The sequence below is a fragment of the Pongo abelii genome, chromosome 17 (assembly GCF_028885655.2).
Source record: "Pongo abelii isolate AG06213 chromosome 17, NHGRI_mPonAbe1-v2.0_pri, whole genome shotgun sequence".
In the NCBI taxonomy this organism is placed as follows: Eukaryota; Metazoa; Chordata; class Mammalia; order Primates; family Hominidae; genus Pongo; species Pongo abelii.
Window position 1 is genome coordinate 28,331,053 of NC_072002.2, and position 23,687 is coordinate 28,354,739.

Consider the following 23,687-nt stretch of genomic DNA (forward strand, 5'->3'; position numbering starts at 1 on the left):
GAAATGTTTGCAAAATGAAAGACTAAATCAACACTGAATATTTATAACCTCTACTATGTGGAAGTTGCTCTTGCTGGTTGCTAATACTATACCAGTATTGTCCCTGCTCTCAATAATCAAATTGAGGCAGAGAAACAATAAATCCATAATATATTAATAAAGTTACAAGATTTAAATAACAGGTTAAAAGTACCAGTTCTAGAGGAGACTGGGTTGGAATCTTGGCTCTCCTTGCTGTGTGATCTTGGGTTACTTCTCTGTGCTTCAGTTTCTTCCTGTGTCACAAAACAGTTTTAAAGAATAACTGGGATAATGTATGTCAAGCTTTTAGCATAGTGCTTGCCTCATTTGTAAGGTCTGATTAAAGCTAGGACTTATTTTTAAAGAATCAACATCGCAGGACCATAGGACATGATTAGGGCATGACTGATTACCAAATAAGCATTATGGTGGTAGATGGCAGCTTCTTATGGTAGGTCAGAACCCTTCTGGCTACAGTTGTTGAGGACACCTTCAGAGAAGCTTAGTCCTCACTTCTTTGACTGTGTTTATTTATTCTCTCTCTCTCTCTTCTGCTTTTTATCTCTTGCCACTTAAATATAGATTTGATCCCAACCACTGACATGTAACTTTGACTACTACATAAATTTTTGTGTTGTAGTGAGGGTGAGAGGAAAAGTGGAGAGAAAAGAAATAAATCCAATATCATAGTATGGGTTATAATGTCATTTTAGGATGTTGAGAATTTTTTTCTAGCCACTGTCAGATTTCTCTACTGATCTTCAAAAACCTAAAATAATTGATGGACCTTTGTATAAAGGTAAATACACTAATAAGTGGTTTCTTTTTAAGGCAAATGCATTGATCAGTGTTTTCTAAATTGATTTTCATAAATGAATACTCAATAGGAAATTTCAAAGGGATTCTTTTCCCTGTACATTATAAATGTATATAAGTAAATTTTGTGGCTAACCACAAAGTTTAACAAAGATACAAAAATTTATCTTTGGTACATAAAAGATAATCAGTACCCAAATTTACAATTGCTAAAATAGCACAAATAAATCTCAAGTGTTTGACAGTTCAAGAAACACTACCTACTACTTTTGTCCTTGGTTTCCAGTTTCTCCTTCCTGTCCTTTGTATTGTGTGTTTGTATGCAGTCATCATCTATTCAACTAAGGGATCAGAAAAGGAATGCATAGATTTAATTAGTTTTTCAGAGTAACATGACACAGGCAGCTGGTTTTCTAAGGGATACTTAGTATATGTTCTCCCACCCTTAGAATTACATGGCACTAACTGCCTGTCAAATGGACAGATTATCTATATTATTCATTCATTGAAGAGTGACATAACACATTTGATACTCAAAGAATGTGTCATAAACCCCAGATATTTAAGAAGATGCATACACAGAAAAACAATCTACTTTCTTTACTTCCCACTTTAGAGACTAAAGCAACTTGAAGTTTTTGTACACTTTAGTATTTTGTTTTGATGCACAGCCTATAGTAATCACAAAGAAATGATGTATGAAACTTCATATGATAAAGAATGATACATTATGAAAAACTCACTAACTCAATAATCAGAGCACAGCAAGAGACAAAAAGCAAACAAGCTAAAAAGGACTCTCAAAGAAACCAAAATAAATGCTATCAAATTCTTTAACAAAAGAGTATACACTTTAGTCCTTTAAACAGCATTGCCTTTACATAGTTGTAACACGCTGATTATCTAATCAAAAGTAAATTACAAAGCATGTTGAAAGTAACAATATTAGAAATAAAAGTACTGCTAAGGACTTTCAGAGCTGCCTGAAGAAATAAGTAATAATTTCAATTTTTAGGAAATAAAACAATATACCAATATAGACTATTTATTAGTAAAGCAAGCCAACTTACACATCTCAATAGGTACCTTTACTTCAGTAAACACATGCAATTATGCTGTCTTAATGATAACAGTCATTAAGAAAAGGTTAATTTCTAACACTATTTCAGGGTATGCCTGACTTTTTATTTTCATCCAAAGAGGCTTAAAAACAAAGCAAAGTGTATTGCTTAAACAGATAGAATTTATTTCCAAAATTTTCTTCTGAAAAACATTCCATTTACCTCTTCTGCTTTGCTATATAACATTTTACTTTTATTCTTGGCTAGAACTGATATCTAGAGACCATATGGTTGAGAAATAAGAACATGGCAATTACCTCAGAAACAAAATTGTTTAGTTTGAGGACGGAATGAGAAAAAATTCTGATTACATTCAAATTAGAATGTTTACTTTAGTTAAAATACATTTGCAGATGTTCACATAACATCTCCGGAACACTGGTAAGAGGAAAATGTTTTCCATCAGGTACAAAGATAATTCTCAAAGAACAAAAGATAGTTTCAGTAATACTCTCTAGGCAAAGTGGGATTTAAGAACAACTACACTCTCTTAACACAGCATTTAATTTAGCAACTTTCTGATTCCGTTTTTTTTTTTTTTTTTTGAGATGGAGTTTCACTCTTATTGCCCAGGCTGGAGTGCAATGGGCGTGATCCTGGCTCACTGCAACCTCCGCCTCCCAGATTCAAGTGATTCTCCTGCCTCAGCCTCCCAAGTAGCTGGGATTACAGGTGCCCGCCACCACGCCAGGCTAATTTTGTATTTTTTTTTTTTAAGTAGAGCCAGGGTTTCACCATGTTAGTCAGGCTGGTCTCGAACTCCCTACCTCAGGTGATCCGCTCACCTCAGCCTCCCAAAGTGCCGGGATTACAGGCGTGAGCCACTGCACCCGGCTGATTTTTTTCTTTGAGCCTATTACTAAATATTTGCTTCCAAAAAATCACAGAAATTTAAAAATTAGAAAATCTATCTTTAGAGCTTTCATAAAGTCAGACCAGGTAAAATTAAACCATTTTTTATACTTTGTGTCAAAACTGAAAAAAAAAAAGAGTAGATTAAATTACTGTTGATGACTATTTATATTTGGCTTACCTTTTAAAAGCTAATGAGGTAAAAACAAAATCAGCAAGGCTACTAGATGTCTATTTCATAGTATGTAAAATGAGTCAAATGTAGAAGAAATGAGAGAAATAGAAAGTCACCTTTAGAAGACCACATTAGTGAATTGTACTGACAAGATCCACAGGTAAATGCTAAAAGGAAAGTTTAAGGAGAAAAAGGATATTTCCATAGTCTCAAAGTATCTCTCCAAAGATAGCTATTAATTATAAAGAGGAAAATAGTAACTTTATAATACAGAAATCTGGCAGACACCACCTTATCTCGACGATCAAACCTAACACCAACATTAGTAAGATGCCAACATCGCATACCCGCTGTATGATGCCCTCAGAGAGACCCAATATTACTTCCACAGATTTCTCATCAAAAATGCATAAGCTTGGTCAGGCATGAAGGCTCACATCTGTAATCCCAGCAATTTGGGAGGCCAAGGTGGGCAGATCACTTGAGCCCAGAAGTTTGAGACCAGCCTGGGCAACATGGCAAAACTCCATCTCTACAAAAAATACAAAAATTAGCCAGGCATGGTGGCATGTGCCTGTAGCCTCAGCGACTCAGGAGGCTGAGATGGGCGGACTGCTTAGGTCCAGGAGATAGAGGCTACAGCGAGCCATAATTAGACCACTACACTCCAGCCTGGGTGACAGTGCAAGACCTTGGCTCAAAAAAAAAAAAAAAAATAACAGCATAACCTTAATTTAATCATGAGAAAACATCAGACCAACCCAATTTGAAGGACTTCCTATAAATCACCAACCAGTTCTCAAAAAGTGTCATGAAAGACAAGGACAGACTGTCAGATTGCAGGAGACTCGGGAGATACAACAAAATTCAGTGTGGAGTCCCACATTCAATTCTACAACAGGAAAATTCCAATTCTATTGGAAAACTGGTGAAATCAGAACATAGTTCGTAGTTTAGTTTACAGTATTGTACCAGTTTTACTTTGTTTAGTTTTCGCAAATGGTATTCTGGTTTTGCAAGATGTTAACATTTGGGGAATCTGGGTAAAGGTTACGCAGAAACTTTCTGGACTACTTTTGCAAGTTTCTTAAGCCCAAAATTACATCAAAATAGAAAGTTAAAAGTTACGACTTTTTAGTCATCATCTTCATCTACATAAGGTGACTCTACAACACTCTAAATTCCCTAAACTTTTGTGCATACATTAGAGATTAATGATCAGGGAGAAGTGAGCAGCTTAAAAATGGATAGAGCAACTGGCCAAATATTTAGCCATATGACACCATCAAAGGAAATGTACCAGATGTTTTCCAACAGCTCTGCATATGGAGGAATCTATGCTCAGCAGGGATCCTACTGTAAAAAGAAACCAGAGACACCAACTCTGGTTTCAACCATAACATAAAGAATGACCTACAAATACCTATTGTCTAGTAAGAATCTTATTTCCATTACTATTTTTGAATCCTCTCAAGAAAGTATACCTAGTATCCCCCAGAATATGGTGTTCCTGTGCATGTGTACATAAGGTCATACGGGCCTACATAAATGCTTAGTAAGAGTTAGCACCTGGAAATAAATGTCTTCTTAATTAATTAATTTCAGTCCAGGAAGGTACCAATAACTCTATCACTAAAAGTTGCTAAATTTAGTTTTTCCTCAATATAAAATATTTACTTTCTAATCATCAATTCCGTTTTAATCAAATTATCTTATTATTAAGAATAGCTAAGAAACAATAGCCCCCTTACAGAAGTTTAAACATTGCTGTAGAATTAGAATTCCTAGGATAACCTTGGTTAGCTTCTATATTTGTTTTCGAGGAAGAGTTGGCTGTTTCCCTCCTCTATTTTTGTCTTCTCTCGGGAAGTTTATGGTATAACTAGATAAATATCAGAAATAGTCATGGCCATTTTCTACTATACCTTCACTAAAAAAAAAATTGTACTTCATTATTTGCATATACTCAGGAAAACCTTGAAAAACAAAATCTAGCTTTATCCTTGGCTACGTTTCATTTTATCAGTGAAATTATTTTGTATGTCCGTCAATAGTCTCACTCTGGATTCTGAATAGAAGCTTAGCCTCTCTAAAAATCATGATTCTAATTTCAACCATTTAACAGAACTGATAATTTACAGTTATTTTATTCTCTTTCTTCCTTTACAATAGAATGTGGATATACAATTTTGTGAAAAAAAGAATTAGTTATCTTCCTCCCAACAAATACTTATGACTTGTGAGTCTCTTTGCTGCATGAATAAATTCTGCAGTGGTTTGAATCCCCCATGATCTAGAAATGCACTGTAGACACCAACTAGGACTTCTTGACACTGTTAGGCATATAAAGGTGCAAAACACAGAAGGTAATTGGTGTTCCTCATTAGGAATAAGCCTAAACTGTCCAGAAACGCAAGCTGAGAATGTTTTTTTTTTGTTGTTGTAATATCAAATTAGTTGACCAAAATGGAAAATAAGTGAGAATGAAATATGTTTACTAAAACTTCCTCTGAGGGAATTATGCTCTTGCTTTAAACTACTGAAAAGTTTGTGTGCCTATTAGGGATGGAAAGATGCTGTATCTTGATGGTTTTCTTGCCTTTTAGCTCCAAAGAAACAAATTAAAATTCATGTTACAAGTACGCCATGCTACTGAAAAGTAATAGCTAAAATAGACTTTGTGGAGTCCTTGAAATTAATTCTTAAGAAAACTTTGAAAGATAAAAGTAATATGACAAAATAGAATTAATTATGAGAATTAACAAGCAAGTCTATCCACCCTCACACTCTGTTAGAATCAAGGAATATGGTGATAGAAATTACATATTAAAAAAAGAAATAAATCTTAAAGAAACAGGGGGTGTGGGAAGGAATCCCAAAGGCTCAAAAGGAAATATGTATAACAGTATTTTAAATGCCACAGCAGATTGCCCCGTGCAAATTCAAAGAGCAAAAACAGAACAGGACAAGATGGACAAAGGATAATCTATATATTAAAAATCAACATATTAATTTATATATTCTGAATATTGATTTTTAAAAAAGAACTTAAATCTGAGGATTCCTTACTGTCAATATATCCCAACCCAGAATCTTTTAGGTACACATAACTCCCTCTAAAGGCCAGTGCATTTATATGACTTCAGGTGGTTTTATTTATTATGCTCCATACATAGTTTTAACTAATTTATAAAATGAGGTAAGAATGAGCGATCCCTTTGATTCTTCGGATTTGCAAGATTGGAGCTATAAAACTCAGATATTTGAGTTTTAAATGGCCCCCTTTTTTTTTCTTGACAAACAAGGCTTTCTTGACCTTATTTTGTTTGTCCACTTCTGATAGTGATGCAAGTACCAAAAATGTTTGACTCTCCTCTTTACAGCAACAACACCTGATTAAAAGTGATAACAGTAGGGATACAGCTAATATATCTGGTGCTTCCTTTGCGTTAGTCAATATCCTAAGCAGCGGAAGTAAATTGCCCAAGGCCACATTGTAGTAATTGGTGTAGAGTCAGGGTCTGCCAATCTGACCTCAAGCCTGAGTAACTGACAAGTACATTTCACTGGCTACCTACTTTATGAAAACAAAATAAAATAAGTAAAATAAAATAAAGTGAGCAGCCCTAAAAGAAATTGCTTCAGTGTTGAAGGGAAACAGGGAGAGTGTGGCAAACAAGCACAGCAGCCCCTATGATGGAGCAGCTCAGCTTCAGCTAGGGATGGCAGGCAGCAGGGCAGGCCTGAGCTGCTGGGTCCTTGAATTTTTTTTTTAAATGGTTAGCTAAAAATCCAGATTTACATCTGAAGCCTCTTGTTGTAGAAATAGTGTCACTTATTTCCTCTTTTTTTGTCAAAGTCTTGCTGGTTTGAAAGGTAAAGGGCCACACTCTTGGGGCAGGGACTATGTCCCATTTGTCTTTGTAACCCAAATGCCTAACACGTTGCTGGCCACGGAGGTGCAAACAGGTTGAGGTTGGCAGTTAAAAATGCCACCATTTTATCTTGGCTATTTTGTAATCTTGGCAGGAATTCATTAATTTATTCAACAAATATTTATTGGGCTACTACGATGTACCAGATACTGCTCTAGGGATATAATAGTGGAAAAAATGAGCAAATAGAAAGATACTATATTCTATTTTACTGGGAAAAGGCTAGAAAAAAAAACCCTTAAAAACATATAAACTCAGGTGTAGTGGGGGTCTAGAAAATAAAAAAGAATGGTTTGCTTTGAATTGAACCTATGCCACCAAGAGCTAAAAAATAACGCAGATACAAAAGTCCACGCTTTCTAGTGCCATTCTGGTCATTGCTCCACAAATAGATTACAAATGTGTAAGCAATTTAAAGGAAAGGGTATTCTTGAAAGAGAGAGTGCTTTCTTCAGAAGTAGAACAATATGATCTTGCTTCTTGGCTTGAAAGGAAGTATTGATCATTAGTTAGTGAGTCAAAGGTTAATAACTTGGGCCTGATTATTTCTGTTATCAGACTTATGATTAATGGTTCCTCTGGCTCTTTGTAAATACAGGAACCTCTTTTTGATTGCTTTTTTACTGGGAACCAAGGAATTAAGCTATTCTCTTGTGATTGGGTTGCGGGGGACCAGGGGGTCCTGCAGCAGAGGAACAATGGTACCAAGGCTCCCACAGACAGAGTGCAGGGCAGTCACCAAAAATGCAAACTTGGAACAATGTGAATCTAATTGTCAACCTTAAGGTGAAATACTGGCTCTGACATGTAACGCTTGCTCTCATGTATTATCATTCCACAAGACCACATGCTGAGTTAATAGAACTTCTGCTTCTAGTTTGCTTTGGAAACGGATGTAGTTTCAAATCGCCCAAATGGCACAATCTGGCTGGCGCTCTGAGACAGCTGCTGGGAATTATAGACAGGACAGCTACACTAGAACCGTTTAAGAAATGGACAAACTTGGCCCATGCTTTTCATCAAAACACACACACACACGCACACATATATATATTTAGTTAGTCATAATCTGAGTACTTACAGCCAATAATTATGTTTAGAAAAGAAAATACCCTAAAGACAAATGCCAGTTTATATCTTCAAGGAGCCTTTAAAAGTATATGCACAACTCCTAAAGCTGGAAAAAAAATGTTATTTTCCCAGTCTTTATATAAAAATGAGATTTCACTCAACCTGCTGTTTTTGAAAGAAACAACATTTTCTTTGTTAGCCAAGCCCAACATAGATCTCTTGCCAATGTACTTTGTTCTTCTCATGGATACTAGCCAAAAAGATATTCCTTGAAATAAAGTCACAATCTGCTAATTAGGAAATCAATTAAAATCACAATCAATTAAATTAGGAAACAGAAGTAATCATCACACAACTAAAGTTAAAAGTATGAGATAAAAGAAATGATTAAAAATAAACATGATGAAAACACACCACTCAAACTGCCCCCTTGTAAAGAAAAGCACTCGTCAATGGATCAGATAGTCACATTTACACAAATAAAACTTCCCCGAAATATGTATCAAATATCTAACCATCTCACTCATCGTAATACTTTTGTCTACCCACTTAAACTTTTTGTTTTAGTTAATGAAAGTCTCATTGGCCTTGATCTTGCATCAAATGGATGATCACTGATAGAGTAATTTAACATAGATCCCTGATTAAATCTGAAATGTACAAGATGAGATGCTTATAGACTTCTTTTGACCAAAAGGAAATATAATTACATTGACAGCACAGAGGTGACATTAGCAGTGATCAAATAACGACACCAATGCCTTTATACAGTTCAAAGGTTTTAACATGTAGAAATAAAATTGTCTTTAAAAGTCTACTGAGGTGTACTTTTTAGAGATTTTCTCAACCTAAATTTTAAATCAGGCATACAGTTACTGAACAAGCTCTCAAAAGGAGTATTCTGAGGATTTAGGGTTATGCATTTAATGTTTTCATGTGCTGCTTGTGTTTCATTTGGAATATTTTTTAATTTCCCGATGTTTTATAAGCAACTTTGGCCGAAATGAGGTATATATATATATATATATATATATATATATATACATGACTTATCCTCAAATCGTATCAAGAATGCAATCCTGCTGCTAATCTCTGCTAGCCAACGACTTCAGCCCAGGCTGGTGGAGCCTTCGAGTGTTTCCCACCTCCAGTCAAAGACAATGCAAAGAACCCCAGGCTCACTCATCTAGTCCACCAAAACTTGAAACAACATCCAGTGACGGCGGTCGTGCGCCCAGGCAGAAGGCGCAGCTGCACGGCGAACCCCCCCCAAGCCCAGCGCGACTGCGCCGCCCTCGGTGGGAGCGGCTCCGGGTACCTGCTGAGCGGGTGGCTGGCGGCGGCGCGGGGCGCGCAGCGCGACTCGGCGTTGGGGGGCTGGGCGCGGGCGTACGAGTGGTAGGCGGTCAGCACCACGCCGCCCGAGTCCTCCACCTCCATCGTCAGCCGCGCATGTCTCGGCGCCGGCCCCAGAACAAAGACCGGGACCAGCATGGACCGGCGCGCAGGGAGGCTGTCAGCAGCTGGGCGGCGCGGCCCGAGGTGCGACCAGCCGCTCTCTCCCGCGGCTGTCAGGGGCCCCCGGGCAGGCCCGCCCCGCCCCGGGCCCGCGAATTCGCAGACGCTGGGGACCACGCCCACGGGCTGGAGTGGGGGCGGGCATTGTGTGCCCGTGTGTGTGTGTGTGTGTGTGTGCGCGCGCGTGCCTGTGTGTGAGTGCCTGTTTGTGTGCCTGTGTGTGTGTGTGCGTCTGTGCCTGTGTCTGTGTGTGCGTGTGTACCTGTGTTCCTGTTTGTGTGCCTGTGTACGTGTGTACGCCTGTGTGTGTGTGCGCCTATGTGTGCGCCTGTGTGTGTGTGCCTGTGTGTGGGCGCCTATGTGTGCGTGCGCGCGCATGTGTCGGGAGTGCGCGGGGCGGTGTGAGTCCCGCTTCTAGGAAACTGGAAACCGGCCGGGATCCTTCGGAGCTCCTGCTAGCGGCTCTAGTAAAGTTTGTTTTTCTTTGTTTCTTTTTTTTTCCTTTTCTCACTCCCTCTCCCAGCCCTCTTCCAACTGGAGGCTTATCCTGTGGCTGGGAACATTTCCTGCCTGGCTGCGAGGAGTGAGACTAAGAAACCATACCTCAGGCTGAGGAGAGAGGCCGGGTTTGAAATGTGTGCTCTGGGGAAGAAAAGGAGAAAATGTGACACTCTCTCATTTAAAGCATCCACATCAAAAATTGAAGAACTGGATTACATTGCTGTTTACTTGGTCAAGTTACAATAAACTTGATTTCCTTTTGGGTCAGGTAATCCCCTCTTAACAGCAAGGGAACGCTTCCCTCCCACACCCTCAGTGCACCACTACCAGACTCTTACCTCACTCTCACATCCCTTTCCTCCTCCCAGTCATGATCACATTAACAGATACCGTTTGCAGCTTGTCTGAAAATTAGACTTTATTATTATAGGCCAAATGGATGTTATTTCCAGAAGTTACTGTTGGTCGGGGAGGATGTAGGGACTGGTTCGAGGTAGATAAAAAGGGGCATCATTAGAAATCTTGAGTCTGAAGTATGTCCTTATCCACATAGGACTAATAGCACAAATGGAAAAACAACATTCTTATAGCTGATTAAAAAGTAACCAGAAGTATGCCTAGGAAGAGGCCCACGTGAATGTTTTACTCACACGGACAATGTGTTTTATCTGCTGTCTCTTCCATACATCTCTAGGAGCTAGATGAAGTGGAAAGACAAGTTAATCTATCCCTTACTGGAGGGCAACTTGATCATGCTACTTAACATCTCGTAATCTCTGTTGCTGCATCTGTGAAATGGGGAAAATAACATTCATCTCGTGGGATTAAAGCAACAGGTACATATTAGGTTTTCAAGAAATGGGGGTACTCTTTGCGCTTTACATTCATCAGGAAGGGACACATTTATTTTCATTGCACTTTCAGAGATTGGGAAAACATAAGTTTTTCATCCAAAATGCTCTTTAAAAATGTTTTACTAAAGGGATGAGATAATAATGACTAAATTTGCTAACATACTTATGTGTTAGATGGTGTACATTAACTGTTTAAACAACTCTATGAGGTAGGTAGTATTATTATCCCAATTTTATGGATAAAGAAACTTACTAAGCATGAGTGTATGGAAAAGACACATACAAAGAATGCTTTATTCTCCAAAATTTTCAGATAAAAAGAGGCATCTGTTTATTTACTGTGCTTTATGCCAATGCATAAAACTAAGACAATACATTCTTAAAATGTGAAGTTAAAAAACCACTGTAGGTATTGATATATATCCACAATTCTTCATCTAAAACCTTGGGAACAGATACATTTCAGAAATTATATCTACTTTTTATTTTTAAATGATAATTTGATGCATGCACCATTTAATATAAAAAACCCTCGGCCCAGTAAATTTGGGACAGTATTGTATATTTAAGTGTATTATTTCTGCAACAAAGAAAAATGAATATTGACTTTGAGTAGGATAAAGTCTATAGATAGCCTCACATTTGTTCAGGTCAGGTTTATCACCCAATAAGTTTTGGCACCAAACTTCATAAAAGCTTGAAATTTTTAGCTTATAGAATTTTAGAATTACCATAAGGAATTATAGTAGTGGAACTTTTTCTGGGCATGGAACATTCTTCTTTTATTTTTCGAAACTACAGACTCCCAATATGAAATACCTGCAGGGTCTTTTCTTGTAAACATTTTGACCATAACACGGCCTCTAGATGCCCTGCATTGCAGTAATGCCCCATCCTGCCAGCTACGGAGCCCTCCTCCTCTTGTGAGTTCACATTGTAGACACCCTGGTTTCACTTTAGACTCCTCCCTCCAATCAATGATCTCAAAATGTCTGCCAACCATTCTTTGAATTCCTACTGCTAATGTCTTTGCTCTCTCGTTACCATCTCCTGACTAGGTGGCCACAATCCTTCTTTCACAAAGATTACTTTCCATCGGCTTCCTCTTATGCCCCACCCCCTTTCAAAATGCTGTTTGGGTGATTTTCCTAAAATGCAGAACATCCTCTTCTCAAAAGCCCTCGCTTGGAACTCGCTACAAATTGAAGTCCAAACTCCTTAGTATGGCCTCTCCTTAATCTATTTTGATCACCTAGTACTTCATCACCCCCAAGGCCCTGTGGCCCACTTACACCAGCCTGTCCTGTGATCTTACTTTGTCTTTGCCCCTACCTATTATTTCTTATCTGGAAATCCTGAAAAACCCTCTATATAATAAAGCCTCTCAGGTGTTCCTAATTCAAAGTAACCTTCCTTCTGCCCTTCTGTGGAAATTGCTCTTACTTTCATTATAATAAATAATTTCATTCGACCATGTAATTAAAGCACAGTCAGCCAAACACTGTGCTGTGTGCATTCTCCATGGCTGCGCCCACGTCAGATGTTGCTAACAGATCTTAGCATTTTTTTCCACTGAGCCCAGATATGGCCATGAAACCTACCTCAAAATAGAACCCCAAACCAGCAAGATAGCTTTGAGATGAAAACTACTTGCTAACTCAAGATTCTATTACTACTTTCCAACAAATTAGTGTCTTTTACTAAATTGTAAGCTACCGGAAGGGCTAGGGTCGTTTTTGTCTTTATAGCCCAGAGCCTGTAGTGTTTTACAGAGCAGGCATTCAGTAAGGAATATTTGTTGAAAGAATGAACATATGAATCAATGAGTGAATCAATGAACGAGATAATACTCTTTAGTGCAGTAGTTTCAGCCTTGCAGAGTAGCCAAGTGTAAGGGTCAAAGGGAAACTTCTTTGCCCTCAGATGGTTCACCAAAAAATTAACTCACAGAAGTCAGATTAATTGGAGAAAAGGCATAAAAATGTATTTAATGTGTAAACACAGGATCCTTCAGAATGAAGACCCAAAAGTATAGGGGAAATTTTTGATTCTTATGCTTAGTTTCAACACAATATGGAGAGCCATGCAGAAATATGATTGGACAAAAAGAATATTATCTAATGCTAAGAGACTAAGTAGAGAAACCCAGCAAAGCCTGTCTGTCTTGATCCTTCTTGGCGTCTCTGAGCATGCATTTCTTCCTTCAGGGTATGGGGCAGGACTCTCTCTAGAATGGGGGGTCTCATAATCTACAGTCAAACAAGTAGGTCAGATAACTTCTTTATGGCCAATTTTTACACAGAACAATGGAGGAAAAAGTGGGGTAATGTTTTCAGGTTTTATGGCCATCTTTGGGGAAAAAAGGTTCTGGTTTCTATGACCCGCCTTGAAAAAGAGAGATTCTAGTTTCTATGGCTAGAAGATGAGACTGGGAGACTAGGAGCAAAAAGGTCCGGAAAAAAACAAAAAAAAACTTTTGCTTTTGAGACTACCCCTAAGACCCTCATTTTGTTTTCTGAGACCCAATACCAAATTGTTTTCTGAGCCCCAATACCAAAGCATTATTATAAATGACTCATAAGTCTCTATGGCACTAAAACTGCAAACCAAAAAAAAGTTGCCATGTGGCCAGGCGCAGTGGCTCACGCCTGTAATCCCAGCACTTTGGGAGGCCAAGGTGGGCAGATCACGAGGTCAAGAGATCGAGACCATCCTGGCCAACATGGTGAAACCCCGTCTGTACTAAAAATACAAAAATTAGCTGGGCCTGGTGACGCGCACCTGTAGTCCCAGCTACTTGGGAGGCTGGGGCAGGAGAATCGCTTGAACCCGGGAGGCGGAGGCTGCAGTGAGCAGAGATGGTGCCACTGCACTCCAGCCTGGCAACAGGGCAAGACTCTGTCAAAAAAAAAAAAAAGCTGACATGTATGTATTAATATTTTTCAAGTATATCTATATGCTGTTGACTTAATAAAATACAACTCTTTTAAGCATTCTCGAGTTTTTGGCTTTTAGAAAGATGGTAGAATGCATATATTGGACGTTATAGAATATGCTATGCAGGCTATTTCCATTAGGCCTCCAGATCCACTTGTCAACCTCACTACCCTGCTTGATACCCTGGGTGGCTCACCGTGTGGTCTGCATCTATGAACTCCCTTGCCTCTGGCTTCAGGGAGGGTTCACTAAAGAGAGGCACCAGCAGAAGATCTAGAGGGAGGGAGAAGTAAGGTTAGGTACCGACTTCCCAGGCTTCTTTGCTATTTTGCTGCATGTTAGATCCTTCTACCTACCACTCCTGACTGCAACCCTCTGCTATGCTGCTTTCTCCAAATTCAGGTAACTCCTACCTCTACCTGGCCCTCCTGATCCTGGGGTGGTAACAGCTCCTGGTGCATGTAGTACTCACTCCTTCTGCTGTTCTGCAGCATCCCTTATTAAGGATTCCTTCGCTCCAGCCATGCCTTTATAAATAGTCCCTTTAATAAACTCTCTTTATTCACCTGGGCTGAGTGCCCCATCTCTTTCTGCCAAGACCCTGACTGGTATGTATCCTGCTGCCCCAGGATGTGGGGCAGTGTCCCTCACACTATGAGGGTCAACTACAAATTATAAATAGCCTCATGTCAGTTCAGATGTTTTGTCACTGAAAAAGTTCAGGCCTGAACAGGTCTTGCGGTCAAATGAGTTATGAAAAAGGATTCAAATTTGAGAGTTTCTGAATTTCAAAATTCAGACTTAATAGAGTCTGTTAACATTTTTGGCATTCCAAACAATGCTGTAATCCAGTGTGCTAGGGGATGACAGCACAGGGCTGTGACAGCTGGCCAGGCAGTGGAGTAAATGGTGGCCCTGGGGAAGCAAAGCTTGAAACTTGCCCAACACTGGAGAGTGGACATGTAGGCAGCATTTTCAGTTTATTTGGAGTAAGGGCAAAGATAGAGGGAAACTTACAGTTTCCTGTGCTGTCCTGCTCTGGATGTCATACCGTGCCCAGCACTGAACTGGGAATCGAGAGACTTGGATGTCAGTACCCACTCTGCCACCAACATGACACCCCAAGAAAGTCACTGAACTGTAGACCTGTTTTTTTCACATGCAAAAGAAAGAAAACAGCCTACATGTATTGAACACTTACCATGTCCCTGGTTCTGTTTAAGACATCAGAACATCAACTCATGAGAGGCTCACAGCAGCCTTTGAGGTGAGATAAGTATCACTGTTGGCAGCTCCACGTTATAGTTGAAGAAACTGGCTGTAGTAACTTCCCAAGGCTACCCAAGTCCTATGCAGGCTAGGATGTGGTGGGATTCAAATCCAGGAAATCTGGCTCCTGAATTTAGGTCCTTAAGTATTGTATTTCTCTTTTATGAAAGGTTTGATAGATTCAAAATATATTCCTCTTGTAAAATGTAAAGAAGCAGGTAGGATTTGATTTATGTTTCTTTATGGTAGCTTTACATAAACCTATTTAGTATACTAGAGGGTAAATATCACTAGCATGTAATGATGATGATGAAAATAATAAGGAAGGGAGTCACATGTATTTTCAAGGCACAATACTAAGGTAGTTCAAAATTACTAAGGCAGAATTATTGTTTCTTAATATATGTGTGTGTGTATAATTATTGTCATCAACTACTCTTACAATGTGTTGAAGGATAATTCAGTTTTTCATTCTGCCTTGTAAATTTGTCAGTGGATACATATAAATAAGGCATTAGAGAATAGTAAAATATGTAATCACAAGTGCACAAAGACTGCACTTTCTAAATAAACGGGAAGCAGAGGGGTAGACAAAAGATAGTAAGACAGAGTTAAGTTTGAGCTTGATTATGATTTACTATTTACTCGCTGTGTCACCTTAATTTCTCTCTTTTTCCATTTCCTAATTTGAAAAACAGAGACCAGTAATATCTCCTCAAAGAGTTGATGGGAAGTTAAAATGAGATGACATCTTTAAGACACCTATCCCAGTACTAAGCATATCCTAGATGTTCAGTAGATGTTGGTTCCCTTCTCTGTCTTTCACTCTCCCTTGTCAGCTGTCCTCTGTCTCAGCCCTTCCAGAAGTACGATTTGAGTTGAACCCTCAAGAGTAAAGAATCTGGACCCAGGGATTCCAAAGGTTTTTCACAACCTTTGCTGAGAGATAAGTCATACTCAATTTATGTGACGAAACCTACCTGGGGAAGCCTCACAAACACTGGCCCCGAAGTGTCAGCAGCTGCATGGACTACAAAATATGGAGATATTCCATTTAACTCCATCAGGAAAGGCAAGAAAACAAAACATTTATGCAAAACTTTAACATGGACAAAGGAAAAGTGCTTCTTGTGGCCTTGGCTGCTTATCTGGCAAAATTGCTGCTAGGATAATCATTTCATACCAGAACAGGAAAACAGCTGCAGCCTCATGAGTCCTTGCAGACGCTGACTGACATTCTCTTAGCAAGAAAGGTTAAGAGAACATAGTCACTGGCCCTATCTTGCAGGAAATGAAGACACAATTCTTACCTACCAAAGAGAACATGCAAATTCTGCTTTCAGAACTCCACCTGGCGGGGTGGGGTGGCTCACGTTTATAATCCCAGCACTTTGCGAGGCAAGAGGCAGGAGGATCGCTTGAGCCCAGGAGTTTAAGACCAGACTGGGCAACATATGGAGACCCCATCTCTACAAAAAAATTTAAAAATTAGCTGGTGTGGTGGTGTGTACCCTTAGTCCCAGCCACAGAGGAGGCTGAAGTGGGGAGATTGCTTGAGCCTGGGAGGTTGAGGCTGCAATGAGCCATGATCGCACGCACCACTGCACTCTAGCCAGGGAGATAGAACAAGACCCTGTCTCAAGAAACCAACAAACAAAACAAACAAAAAACCCTCCATCTTACATACATTATCAGTGCCCTCAAGTCCTCTGGAAAGACTGGTTTAAATTAGAGGAAATGAATACAAAATTGCATTTATTTTATATAAAGAGAAAATAATGAGACAAGTATTTTAAAAGGTAGTGTGTAAATCTTTCATCATCAAGTCAGTTGGTAAATCTTGATCTGCTACTCTGAAATATTTTTCAAAATGTATTGGCACTACTTGAGTTAAATTTATTTTCTGGGTGCTCTCATGATGACACAGAATTTCTAGACTACTCTGATTTTCCTATTGCTTTCTTAGCATCTATTTTTAAAGAGAAATCAGGGCTTATTTTTCTTCATTAACTGTTTTGAGATCTTTGATCAATTTGGTAATTGGGTTAAGTAGATTATGTCACCACGAGAGCCAGCCAGCCAGGTCAAGACTTGTGTTATTTATGTGGTAGACATGACTGAGTTACTTAAGTGACTTCTACAGATAAATTGAATCATTATTGATTGGAAATGAATCACTACTAATAGACCCAGGCAGGGTAGAGGAAAGGAACAGACCAGCCGTAGCATAAAGTTTTAGTCAAAAAGTGCTTACAATATGGAATATTTCCTGCAATGCCATGTTTTTACAATTACATAAAGGCTTTATTCATTCATTCATTCACTCTTCCATGTACCCATCCATCCATCCACCCATGCATCTACTCCAAGAATTTACAATTATCACTCATACCTACAATGCTAAGCACCAAGAACATGAAGATGAATAGGAATATGAAAGCACAGACTAATTGGGTCTCTGCAAGCAGGGAAGAGGTTGGTGTGGGAGGTCATCAAATAACACACTTCCCCAGGAGGTTATGTTAGAGATGCTCTTAAAAGATGAATGACAGTTGGGTAGCTCACAAGTAGGTGTGTGTGGCTGAGGCTATGTAAGGAAGGGCATTCCAGAGGCAGGTAAAAGATGGAAAAAAGGCACAGAGAAAAAAAGACTGAAGCATGTACAGGGAAACCTTTTTAGTTTAGCTTTGCTGGAGAGTAAAGTGTAAGGGAGAAAACTCTGGAGACAAAGCTGGAGACAGGCAGAGGCCAGGCCCTGGTGCATCTGAATGCCTTGTGAGGAGTTTAAACTTTACCCAAGAGTTCAGATGGGGAATCCACTGATGGTGTCAAACAAGGTAGCACCAGAATCAGCTTATGCTTTTAGGCATCCTCCTGGGCTCTGCACCACCTGGTCTTCACTCAGCTCTTCTGACCTACATCTCCTAGGCTTCCCAACCTTTTTGGGAGAAGAGTGTACACTAGAGTCTGAGGCAGAAGAAAACCAACTATAAATGGCCACATGCTAAGTCCCAAATTGAAACCTAAGACAAAGTCCAAGATGAGATAAATGGAATTTAAATAGCTATTGAAAAGACATTTAGCTTAAAGAATTACACAGGTGTCTTGGAGGGGAAGCTGGGGAAAGGACCTGACAATCCCCTCTCTGTCACTAGCTCATTATTACAGATCAGCTGCCTGCTTTGTTCTGGTTCACCTGGGGAGGGACAGACCACCTGACCCGGCAAGTGATGGGGTGAGCACAGTAGGAGACAGTGAAGGAAGAAGAGGACAGTGAGAGGCTTTGGGACATGCAGTATGCAGGTCTACCAACAAAGAGGGAAGGTTTATTATGATCATTCTTGGATTGCGAACCAAAGAAACATTTCTGATTAACCAAAACAAAGAACAGTATCTTAGAAAGATCTGAGAAATAGCACAGGATTGAAGATCAAAACTGAAAGACAACTCTTGGAGCAGGAATGAGAACACAATATTGCCAGGGTGCTTCTTACAAAATCAACAAATTTTAACTTTTTCTTCTATCCTTGCTTCCCTCTTCTCAGGAAACAGGGTACCAGAATTGCATCAGATTGGCTGTGGTTAGGCCTCCACTTGGTAGTCACTGAGTCTTAAGAGATGTGGTCTTCAGGGACTGCCTTCCCTGCTGTAATGATAAGACAGGCCCCAAGATCACATACCATGAGGGAGAAAGTCCCTAAGTTGACACCTTAGAGATTTCAGGTAGCAGGAATAGAAGCCAACACATTAAGAGTATTTACTAGAGCAGGATTTGGTGAAGCCTCAGGGAGGTAGGGCTCGCCTGGAAACACTGAAAAAAGGCATAATCAGGACATAGATGGTAAAGATTTCCAAGATCTGGAAAGGGAAGAGGTGCTTGCAGAGGGTGAGATGAAGTGATGCACAAGGAAAGAATGCACCTGCCCATTTTGCAGTTTTGCCTCCACATGGCCCTGAATAAGGAGGGGGTAACTGCCTGACAAAGTTGATAAATCAAACAAACCTGGGATTTTTGTGATGAGAATAGGAGGCTTCAAATCCACATCGGCTAACTCAGGCCTCAAATGTGGCTGACTGCATCATTCAATAAGACATAAATGACCTGAACTGAGTCACCTGGATCTGAAGATGTTGAAAGTATAATTTGAAAGTAAGCTTATACAAGGGGTGGTTAAAATGGTGAAAGGCAGGGTTTGGAGCAGGACAGATATAGGAGTTGTGCTGTGTTTGACTATGAGCAGTTACTTAATCTCTCTGGGACCTGATTTTTCTCATCTGTAAAATGAGATGGTAATACCTATCACACAGAGTTGTTGGCCACGATTTGAAAAGGATAAGTTGTAAAACTGCTGTGTACCTAATGCTAAACAAACATAAGTTCTTTTTATGACGCTACGCATACATGAAATTGTTATTTTACCTTCCACTTTGTTAGCAATACCTATTGGAGGAGATTCCAGGGGAATTCAAGAAATTCTAGTCACCATTAGTCAGCCAGTAAATATTTTTTAGTACACTCCAAAGACTATAAATATTTCTACAGAAAAGGTCATAACTGTGTTAACATAAGTCATATTTTGAAACTGGGCAGAATTAGGTAGATAATCAGAAAATGGATGTTTGTCAGTTGAAACATTATTCAGGGATGTACCTAGTTATTACTGATTATCGTTCGGCTCAAAAAAGTATTGGAAAGCCTGAATGTCTCAGTGTCACCAGGTTGGGACATTGGCATGGTCCTGAAGAGGACGTCTCCTCTCACAGCACCGGCATCTGGAATAGATGAGGCATTTATGGGTGGGGTCTGAGCAGACTACAGGCACACTCAGTATAGCTTCTGGTACATAGTAGGCTTAAATAACAACTTCATGAAGGAAGGAGCCCTCTCCCACTTAATCCTCTGTTTCTACCTCTGTAAAATGAACTACAGTAATGTAGTTACTAGAAAATGAAACTACAGGACTGACACTAGAAAATGGAAGTACAAGACTGATACCTTACTGTGGCTTTCTCAAAATGTATGAGAACTCAAAAATAATAGGACAGCATGCCAATGGGCCTCAAAACTTGATAACGTGATGATGTGTAAATTGTGCCCATGGAGTTATGCAATGTAGCCAGTTGGAATGGCTTTGAAGACAGGAATGTAAGGCAAAATTAGACAGCTGCTGTAGTAATAAAACTTCTGTTGGAGGGAGAGGACAATTCTGATCACTGCTCTGGCACCTGCTAGCCAAGAGATCATAGACTACTTTTGTCTGTTTGTAATCTCTTCCTTTGGGGAATCCATACTAAAGCAATTTAACCTCGAGTGAGTCGGAATAATATGATATTGGGAAATACAAAAAGGAAAGCATGTGAATAAACTTGGTAATGTTATTTCACTGCATTTGTATCCCCAGAGTCCATAATAGTGTCTGCCGTATGTGCTCTCAAGAAATGTATAATGTATAAACTCATGTTTAACATGTAAGTCAATCAATCAATCAATGAGTGGAGAGCTGCATATAGTATCCTCCCCACCCCCTAGTACTGTAGTTTTATAGTTAGGGAAGTAATTACGGTGGTTTTTCCATTCAATGGCTGCAGCCAAATGACTCTCCTCAGGAATGCCCCAGCACTGAGCACATTCCTCTTTGCCAGGGGACCTGGAGGTGAAAACCAGAAAAGGAGAGGGAAGTAGCTAGTTTTCCCTGTGTCTGTAGAGGATAATAGATTCAAAAGAGTGGGGCAGGTGCAGAAATAAAAAAAATTATGAAAGAAGTAGACTCTAAATGTCTGAAGTTGCCTAGGTAAATTGTTACCAAATTACCTTTTGATTTATATTTCATTTGGATCAGATTTGGGATCTGTAGATAACAGGTATTCATATAATTTAGGAAATGTACCATTTTCTACCATTGGCAATTGAAATAAATTCAGAACAAAGAGATTTTAAATTCTTTGAAGCACTGTGGTAAAGGGTATAATAATTCTTTCTCAAGTATCTCATCATCTTAGGCCTCTTTTCAGTCACTTCTAGAGAATTTTTTAAAAACAGCCAAGCCTCAAGTGATCATTTAATCCTACATATGATGTTGAAAGAGAGAGACACAATCAAGTCATCAGGTCCGAACTATGATTCATTATTTCTTTGTATAAAGGAACAAAAGTGTTACTTGATTTTAGGCAACAAACTATCATAATTCTTAGTATCCAACTTTCATTCCAAATCCTCAAAGCTGTTTGTAAACATAAACTCATTTATTCCCACCTACCAAGCACCACTCAGAAGGAATTCTGATGGCATGAAGTTGTGAAATAATTACAAATATTACAATCACAACTATTTACTGAGGATCCACTATGATAAGTATTGTATCATTTACTCCTTACATTGGAGGCTCAGAGATGTTAAGTTACTTGTCCAGGTTCACAGTATTAGTCTAGAGGATTAAGAGGCATCCTGGAGTAGTTAAGTCCCTAGACTCTGGTGCCAGACTACCTGGATTGAATCCCACCTATATCTCTTTTTAGGTCTGTGACCTTGGGCAAGCTAACATCTCTGGGCTTCTGTTTCCCCTATGCAAAGTGGAGAGGATGGTAAGAGGATGGCAACAATGGGACCTACCTCATAGGGCTGTTGTGAGGACTAGATGAGTCACGTACTTAGAACAATACAGTGGCACCTAAAAGTGTCACGTAAGTGCTAGCTATTGGTATTATTCTTGTGGTTGCAAGTAATGAGAATGCAACTCACACTAGCTTAAGCAGCAAAAGAAGAGGTGGCGGCGGTATTTGCTTCAGACATGCTTTACAACAGAGGCTCCAATAATGCTCTTAGGAGCCTCTCCAGTATCTCAGCCTTATTTCCCCTTGGCTTCCAGATATATCAGACAGGCTGTGTGGTCACAAGGTGGCCATCTGCAGCCCCAGGGATCCATTGTATTTACAGAGAAAGAAAAAGTTCTTGTTACGAAGATATGGCCCAGGTCCCAGGGAAGTGGCCTAGCTTTGGTCTCATACCCATTCCTGAACCCAGGCCATAGGCCAGGCCAGGTCTGGGTCATGTGATAAGCTCTGAGACAGAAGGACTGGGTTTGCCCAGTCCAAACCACACGGCCTGAGGACAGTATCTGTATAAAGGCTCTCAGAGTGATGCCCCAAAAAGAGGGATCAGGTAAAGACCAAACATATACATAGTCTCATGGCTAGCAGGTGACAGGGCAGAGATAGGAATTGTCCTCTCCCTCCAACAGAAGTTGTATTACTACAACAACTGGCCAATTTAGCCTTACACTCCTGACTTCAAAGTCATTCTAACCAGGCTGCACTGCACAAATCCATGGGCATAATTTACACAGTATCACATTCTCTGGTTTTGAGCCCCATTGGCACTGCTCTCCTGTAACTTTTGAGTCCTCACACTTTTTGAGAAAGCCATAGTGAGGTATCAGTCCTGCAGTTTCATTTTCTAGTAACTACAGGACTGTAGTTACATTTTACATTTACAGATGTAGAAATTGATAGAGTTGTCACAGGTGGAATGGAGAAATGGCTAAACCTATGATGTTCAGATTTTGACTTCTGAGATAAGCTCTTGAAGAACATTCCAGAAACATTAGTCAAGAAAATTGGGCTTTCAATAACCAGAGCTCAGCACTTGAGATTTTCTAAATTCTAAAAACTTCCCATTAAGCCAGGCACTATGGTAGGCACTTGTAGTCCCAGCTACTCAGGAAGCTGAGGTGGGAGGATCTTTTGAGTGAAGTAGTTCAAGGCCAACCTGGGCAACATAGCCAGACCCCATCTCAAAAAAAAAAAGCAAAAACAAAACAAAAAACCCCCCAAAAACCTTCCCATTAACATCTAGAAGCAAAGTTCAGAAGACTGAATGTGGAGGCTTTTTATCCACCATTAGAAAGACTTCAGACAGTGATGTCGAGATTGCACCACTGCACTCCAGCCTAGGTGACAGAGCGAGACTCTGTCTCAAAACAAACAAACAAACAAACAAAAAACCAGACAGTGATGTAAAGAGAAGGACATTGTTGCTGCCACACAGAGGAAGTCTTGGAGAGATGGCAAAGAGAGGAGTAGAGGATACTTTGGGGGTCTGTCTTAGAGGAAGAGGAGCTGTCAAATCTGCCCTTTCCTGGGTTACAGGGTAATATGAGCAATAGGTTTGAGGGCCTGAGGCTGGAGAAGCTTATTTGCCATCCCCACCTGAAACTCTGGGATGAGGCAGCCCTGCAGAGACCCTAAGATGGCCTGTACCTCCTGGAATCCTTCATAAATGCACAGACAGGATCCAGAATTTCCCAGGGCCCCCAGCAAGAACTGAATGACAAACTCTCTGAGGAATCACTATTGTCCAAGATGAAATGACTTTGTGGCTGAGGGTCTCAGGATTTCATTGCCCAGGCCAGGAGTCACAGAGTAGTTCTAGGCAGGCCAAGGGAGATCCCTTAGTGGGGACTCTAATGGGCAGTGGGAAATGCTGGAGTTCCTGAGGGGCACTGCTTATGCTAATAGAGGGAACAAGTAGGTCCACCAGCAGTGGGGGCAGTGTGGACAGAGCCCCCCTACCCCACCAAAGCTAAAGCAGATGAGCAAAGGCTGGAGGACGGCATCATCC

The 23,687-nt window shown here is 39.9% G+C and overlaps 1 protein-coding gene and 1 long non-coding RNA gene across 3 annotated transcripts in view; one reads left to right on the forward strand and one right to left on the reverse strand.

The window, feature by feature from the left end:
• The window catches only part of ARHGAP28 (Rho GTPase activating protein 28), a 202,339-nt gene extending 192,470 nt beyond the window's left edge, over window positions 1-9,869 (reverse strand). Inside the window, exon 1 of one of the 2 annotated variants that reach the window (XM_054537669.2) lies at window positions 9,310-9,869. In XM_054537669.2, coding sequence (XP_054393644.1) covers window positions 9,310-9,485 — 176 coding nt within the window. In that variant the 5' untranslated portion in view covers window positions 9,486-9,869. The remainder of the gene's footprint in view (window positions 1-9,309) is intronic. The other variant, XM_054537668.2, reaches the window with a different exon arrangement.
• Window positions 9,313-10,274, forward strand: LOC112129972 (uncharacterized). The gene is made up of 2 exons (XR_008515837.1): window positions 9,313-9,533; window positions 10,033-10,274. It is a non-coding gene; the product is annotated as an uncharacterized LOC112129972 (long non-coding RNA).
• Window positions 10,275-23,687: the final 13,413 nt, after the last annotated feature.